Source organism: Pygoscelis adeliae, unplaced genomic scaffold (assembly GCF_000699105.1).
Source record: "Pygoscelis adeliae isolate BGI_AS28 unplaced genomic scaffold, ASM69910v1 Scaffold83, whole genome shotgun sequence".
NCBI lineage: Eukaryota > Metazoa > Chordata > Aves > Sphenisciformes > Spheniscidae > Pygoscelis > Pygoscelis adeliae.
Genome location: NW_008824467.1, coordinates 1,494,501 through 1,501,823, shown reverse-complemented (window position 1 = coordinate 1,501,823; position 7,323 = coordinate 1,494,501). Strand labels below are relative to the sequence as shown.

The window sequence follows — 7,323 nt, the reverse complement described above, 5'->3', positions numbered from 1 at the left end:
GTCTTAGCTACATTTTGTTACATTTAGGTCTTGGACTCTGTTGTCCCTTCCTTAAACCAAATCTTTTAGGATGGAAGATACAGCTCCTTGGTACCTAAGATATATCCAGAACTTCATCCTCATCAGTATTGTATTTATGGACTCATGAGGAGCCAAATGGTAACAAAGCAAATAAGTGCATGCATGCTTCGAGTACACAAAACCACTGATTCTACTTTAGTTAACACAGCAAATAAATAAATCTCGTTGAAGTAGTACCTTCACATATGCTTTCCAAGTTTGTTTTCTCTTCATTGCTGAGTGTTTTGAGGCCTAGGTCAGAGTCTCCCTCAAAATTCTAGAGGAGGTGTCATCTGCATAGGCAATATTCTCCAAGCTCTGGTTACCTGATAAAAGGCTTGGAAAGAAAAAAAAACAAACCCTGACTTAATGTAGATATGACTATCCTGTTGACCCCTTTAGAAATAGGAGCTACTAATTTTAAAATCTGTTGATGCTGTGTGGGGAGATACATGGCCCGTGCAGTCAGCTACATGCAGCTACATACAGTCATGTTAAAATGCTTAGTATTATGGCAGTTTCTTATGATCAAACAGAAGTTGTGTCTCTGCTTAGATGAAATCCCCAGTTTATTTTGGGCACTTCATTGCTCTTGTTCTTTTATTGAAAATGCACAAAGAAACTGTTAGAACTATCACCACCTTACTTTGTTTAACAGAAGCTAAAATCCTGCAGCAGCTATCAAAAATACAAAATAATGTGAAGAAACTTCAGCAACAATTAAAAGATGTGAAGCCTACACCAGAATGTAAGTTGTGATGACAGATTTAAAAACATTTTCCTCTATAGACAGATTTCTTGCATAGTTGGGCTTGTGATTCTCCTGCAGACGTGGGATACTCCTTCTCCAGTCTGTCTGCTTTTCCAAAAATCTGGGAAGGGAAGAATGCAGAAATGTAAGAAATAGTGAAAGATCATGCAGTTTGGTGTGGAAACAGAGAAACTTATTCTGTCTTAGTCCAGTGTGGGTTTGTTTCTTCAGGCTCTTGAAAGCCACGTATTTTCTGTATGTAACTCTTTGCCTTATGTAAAATAAAGTTAGTATTCTAGTGCCATTTAGATATAGCTCCCTTTCATCTGGTAAGAGGTCACAGAGTAGGTTCTACAGGGAAGTCATTTCTAGCTGTCTACATGGCTTGAAGTGTAAGTTGGAATATTCTGTGGAAAATGCTGAAACAACTCATTCAGTTTGGATGTCTTGAAACTTTCGGGAAATAGGCACTGAAAGAACCATTCTCCTGGTGTGAGTGTAGAGTGATACGCTACTACCTCGTGTGGAGCTCAGGTTGAAGCCCTCCTACCAGCTGAGGGCTTTCTGATGCTAGATAAAATGCATCTCACTTCATTTATTCAGTGTCTATTCTATAAAAAAATGCATTATCTTCTTAAGCTGTCAGCAAAGATATCGAGAACTAACAAGGCATGAAAGCTGAACTAAGAGTTTTAGATGATATAACTACCAATTTAGTTTATTTTTTAAAGCAAGGTTAGGTAAACCATGTGTTCAGTACATGTCCATAGAGATGTTTGGCTGTTTTAAAACAGATTCTAAAATTTTTTTCTACCATTGCAAAATAGATCTTCTCTAGACAGCTGTCTTACCATCTTTCTCCATATCAGGACTACAGCCTGCTGACAGTACAGGATAAAGTCTTACTTTGATGTTTCTTTGTCAGCTTTGTAAATGTAGTGACTTGTAGGTTAAACAGGATTGCTACAGCCTGGTATAAACCAAAGATTGAGTGTGCTTCTTAAGTCACTGATTGCATTGTTATAAAAAACAAAAAGCAGAAACCCTTTAGGATAAGGCTGTCTTATTCTGTGAATCAGTAGAAGGTCACTCAGAATGAGGCTTGTTCATATGTTTATAAATAAACATTTATACTGGGATTTGCATCCAGTTAGCTAAATCACTGTGAAATCCCACCTTTTGAATAAATGAGAGTCTCTCCTTTAAGGCTGTTTGAGATGGAAATGCATGCTTTTTTGTACACTAAAATAAAAGTGTCCCAGAAGTCTCTGCAAGTGCCTATATTTCTGGATAGTGCTGAATTACTGGTAAATACTGTAGACTTCTTAAGTGATAGGCTCTTTTATTCTTTTCCTTTTTAGTTGTTGACAAGCTCAAGGCAATGATGGAAGAAGTTGAAAATGCAATCAATGCTTTTAAAGAGGAACAGAGGCAAATGTATGTTTACACATGCTTCAGTTACAAGAAAAAGTGTTTTCATAAGAGACAAAACTTTGCATTAATCAAGTAAACTATTCTTTTGATTTACTCTTTTGCTAGTGATTCCTGTGCTATGTAAATCAAAACTCAAGCTATCAAGGTTAGAATCTTTGATAAAAGCCCTTTTAGAGAGGCTGTTTATATAGCTATTGCAGTGGTCCAATGTAACAATGATTTGCCTGTGAAAAGGCTTTTCAGAGAAAGGCTGCAGAAGAGATTAGATTGTGGGTTTTTTGTTGTTGCTGTTTTGTTTTTTAAGTGGGTGGTTTTTTTTCCCCCCCCTTTCTACTGGTGTCAGGAGGGGACTGAGTTAGTTGTTTGAGTGCCATAAATGTGTGCTTTCACTAAAAGGGTAACTTAATTCTGATTGTGTAGTGCTTTATTATGGGATCATTACAACCGTGCTGTCATCTGTGTTACCATTTCAGTTCTTAATCTTTGAAGAATAGCTTTTGTGTGGCATTGAACAATTCCAAAATTCATTTTCAGTGAATGAGCAATGAATACTGGATTTTTTCCTTACACTTCGGTGTTCGTTCTCTTTTCAGATATGAACAGCTTTTGAAGGAGGAAAAAACTGTCATTAATGAGCTCAGTGTCTTTGAGAGAAAAGTAGAACAGTGGGCGTTAGGCAGCTCAACAACAGAAAAAGTTTTGAAATTATCATCAGGCAGGGTCTCAGTTGATAAAACACTGGGAAATCATCTACCTGCAGAAGTAGTAGAGTTTGAAAGATTTCTTCAGCGAACAGGAGGGCGGCAAGGAGGCTGGGATGATTATGATCATCAAAATTTTCTGAAAGTACGGACAAAACACAAAGGAAGGCTATCTTATGTGGATGAAGCCCTTGAGTATCTCTCTGGAAGAACAAAAGAAGATATTGAACAGCATGACAAATGGTATCAAGAATTTCTAATTTTACGCGAAAGAAAGAAAGAGGTAAAATAACCCCTCTAGGGCTTTTGTAGCTTTAAGAAAAAGTACTTATTTTTAAAATGCATGCATTTCTTATTTTTGTATTTCCCTCTCTGGTGGTAGCGCTAGGTGGATTTCTGTTATAGTTGATGGTATATAACTGAAGTCTTTAGCATCCTCAACTGGCCAAAAATATTTGTCTTAAAGAATTACCAATAAGCGTAGACCTAACAACACACTGAAGTGGGCTGTGTATTGCCAAAGTGTATTATAAATGCTTTTGACGGCAGTGGTCCAGCAAGTTAGATGCCAATCCCAGAGCAGTAAGTGATCCTACCTGAAATTGCAGTTCTTACTACATCTGTCCCTAAGAATATCTGTCCTACCGTATGGGCAATGTACCTCTGACACAGAGAATTATGATTCCTTCAAGAACTATCCATCTGAGTAATAAAAGATACACTGACATAAAAACTGATTTATCAAATGCTAGTTGGAATCGTTAATTTGAAGAAAAAAATTAACACCTGAAATATGTTTGCATTAAAAAAGCATATTCATAACTACAAGGTAATATGGATGCCACAACTTAAATAATTTTAGTAGGCATGTACTAAACCTGCCTGCATGATCCATAAAATAGAAAAAAAATTGTGGGAAAGCAGACATAGGTGCTTTTTTGCCTTTAGTAGACTTAATTCCTATCTGCAGTTTGTATCCTTGGAGCATACGTTTTCATCAGACTGAATTACTAGGAATATGTAAAAATTCTCATGAAAACCTTTTTTTTTTTTTTTTCCCCCTGCTGTTCTCTTGCAGTCAATTAAGAAGTGGAAAGAAAAGCAGCGGCAAGAAAAAGAAGAAAACTTGAAGGAGAAAGCAGAAAAAATGCTCAAGGAGGCATGGCTACAGCGTGAAGAAGCTCAGAAGCAAAAAGCAGCAGAAGAAAGAAAAAGACAACAAGCAGCAATTGAAGCATGGAAGAAACAGAAAGCAATAGCATTTGCAATGGAACAAGCATCACAACTAAAACTAGAAGAAGAGAAGGAGAAAAAGCAACAAAAAGAACGCCAGCGCCAATGCCATGTGAAGTTACTGTTGGAAAGGTATACCTTGCAGAAGAAAGAAAAAGAGGAACTTGAAAAGCTTGAAAAGGAGAAGAGAGAGGAAGCTAAAAAGGAGGAAAGGAAGAGAATTGCTGCAGAAGAAATTACTAAGTTTCAAGAGCGTGTGCGTAATTACATCTCCATTTATGCACATTACTTTAAATTCACCTACTTCCTCCAATAATATAGTCTGTTAAGCACTTTTAAAAATCCTTAATACCCAAGTTTCATTAATTTAAGTCTATTTTTGATCCACTATGAATAACAGCATCTGTCACATACAAGAAACAGTGTGAAACTTTATTCTAGACAAAGATGTTGCTTTTCCTCAGTATCTAAGTTCTACAGGATTATTCAAGCCCATACTTCTTTCTACATATAGAAGTGGTTTTATTTACTTCAGTGTGAAAATGTTTGGGAAAAACAGCTTAGGCTGTGTTGCTCTCCATGCTATAGAAAAATGTCAAAAGACGTGATTATTGTATGCAGGTATGAAATAAAAAGAGGTGTTGAAGATTCTGCAGGTTTCAGTAGCTGTAAGGTTAAGTTCGATCCCATCTCAATGTAAATCTGGTTACTGGAGAACCGATACTGTCAGCATTCACACTAGAGTTCATTTTCATAAACAGAAATTGAAGTACTACAATCCATTTTTTGTCAGTACTGTGTAACGATAATCTGTTTGTGCAGGACAAGCTGTAGCAAGTAGCTACCTAGTGTAATGTTATTCTGTACTATGACAAAATAATTTCAAAACAAAAAAAAACTGAAAAGGCTGCATATATATTTTGATACAATTTGTTTTACTTCCAAATAAAAGTTTGCTTTTCCATTTATTATGTTTCAGGATCTACATAAACTAGAGCTAAGGATTCTACAAAAACAAGCTAAAGAAGTAGAGAAACGAGAAAAAGAAAAAAGGTTGGCAAAGTTAAGAGAAAAGGTAACTTACCTTTTTTTTTAATCTGAAGTGTGTGCAGCTTGGTTGTTTAAACAACCTTTTTCCTCATTGCTCTAAAAAGCAATTATTCTTACTTATCTAAATGGTTGATAAAGCGAACAATTTTAAATGATAAGTCATGCTCGTTATCAGGAGACAAAAATGCAGCAGGCATAGTTGTTCTTGTGTTTAAAAAAAAAAGAAAAAAGGCAAGAGAATATATTTGTCTCCCGGCAATATTTATTCTGGGTAAAGCCTGTAGCTCATACAAATGAGCTGCAATATGGCTGGTGCTTTTTATTTTTAAAATGGCTTTGTACCACTAATTAACTAAGGCTGGCTTCCAGAAGAGTTTTGGGAACATTGTCTGGGTTCTTAGAGTTTAAGCTTTTAAATCACTAAAATTTAATGAGAGCAAGCAGTTGTTGCCCTTCTCACTGATTTCATGTTTCTGCCATTTCCTGTGATAGTGGGGAGGGAAAAGTCTCTCTGGCTAGCCAGCTGTGTTTTGTTTACTCTGCACCTATTCATAGAATCACAGAATGGTTTGGGTTGGAAGGGACTCTTAAAGGTCGTCTAGTCCACCTCTTCTAGTTTACAACCATTCCCCCTTGTCTTATCACTACAGGCCCTGGTAAAAAGTTTACCCCCATCTTTCTTATAAGCCCCCTTTAAGTACTGAAAGGCCACAATAAGGTCTCCCCGAAGCCTTCTCCTTCTCAGGCTGAAAAACCCCAACTCTCTCAGCCTTCCTTCATAGGAGAGGTGTTCCATCCCCCTGAACATTTTCATGGCCCTCTTCTGGACCCGCTCCAACAGGTCCGTGTCTTTCTTCTGCTGACGGCCCCGGAACTGGACGTGGTACTCCAGGTGGGGTCTCACCAGAGCAGAGTAGAGGGGCAGAATCACCTCCCTCCACCTGCTGGCCACGCTTCTTTTGATGCAGCCCAGGATACGGTTGGCCTTCTGGGCTGCGAGCACACATGGCGGGCTCATGTCCAGCTTTTCATCCACTAGTACCCCCAAGTCCTTCTCGGCAGGGCTGCTCTCAATGCCTTCATCCCCCAGCCTGTATTGATACCGCGGGTTGTCCCAACCCAGGTGCAGGACCTTGCACTTGGCCTTGTTAAACCTCATGAGGTTCACACAGGCCCACTTCTCCAGCTTGTCCAGGTCTCTCTGGATGGCATCCCGTCCCTCTGGCGTCTCGACCACACCACTCAGCTTGGTGTCATCTGCAGACTTGCTGAGGGTGCACTCGATCCCCCTGTCTATGTCATTGATGAAGATATTAAAGAGTACCGGTCCCAATACAGACCCCTGCAGGACGCCACTCGTCACCAACCTCCATCTGGACATTGAGCTGTTGACCACTACCCTCTGGATGAGACCATTTAGCCAATTCCTCACCCACCGGACAGTCCACCCATCAAAGCCATACCTCTCCAGTTTAAAGAGAAGGCTGTTGTGGGGGACCGTGTCATTCGTATGATGAAGACCTAGTGAGTGTATGTAAGTTGTTTTGTGATCAATGAAAAAGACCAAATTTTTGCTTGCTTGTTTTACTCGGAGGTCGAGATTCATGTAACCAGAGACCGGTCCAGGTTGTACAGACCTACCAAGGGCTGGAAGGAACACACGAAAGAGGTTGCACCAACAGCTTCAGAACCACTTTTACGTATTCCTCATAGGTAAGGAGAAGAAGAATGGACGCGTAGCATGACAAAACCGCAGTTCTGTATGGCTCTTCATGCTTTTTTTGCCTTGTTTTTAGAGCTATCCCAGCCTGGAGACAAGGGTTATAGATGCACACCTGCCTGTCCCTCTCGCAGGATGATGACTTCCTTGCCTGTGAAGCGGCCAGCAGTCCTCGGGAGTTATCACGAAATTTGCTTGACGCAATGATGTATATTACTTTGGTACTTTTTGAGTGTTGGATTTGAAACGTCCTCTGTCAGATGGGCAGGGTTTGCGTGACAGCGTGTACTACCCTTTGCATTAAAAGCGCCTTCCCCGCAGTGAAACAAGGCGCGGCCGCCCACCCCCTCCCGGGGCGGGGGCGCGGCGGCGCC

At 39.6% G+C, this 7,323-nt stretch overlaps 1 protein-coding gene across 1 annotated transcript in view; it reads left to right on the top strand.

Moving 5' to 3' along the window:
* Nucleotides 1-7,260, top strand: part of CCDC112 (coiled-coil domain containing 112) — a 10,905-nt gene extending 3,645 nt beyond the window's left edge. Inside the window, exons 4-10 of the mRNA XM_009321097.1 lie at nt 719-808; nt 2,173-2,248; nt 2,839-3,229; nt 4,025-4,435; nt 5,159-5,254; nt 6,824-6,942; nt 7,026-7,260. Of these exons, the coding sequence (XP_009319372.1) occupies nt 719-808; nt 2,173-2,248; nt 2,839-3,229; nt 4,025-4,435; nt 5,159-5,254; nt 6,824-6,942; nt 7,026-7,056 (1,214 nt within the window). The 3' untranslated portion in view covers nt 7,057-7,260. The remainder of the gene's footprint in view (nt 1-718; nt 809-2,172; nt 2,249-2,838; nt 3,230-4,024; nt 4,436-5,158; nt 5,255-6,823; nt 6,943-7,025) is intronic.
* Nucleotides 7,261-7,323: the final 63 nt, after the last annotated feature.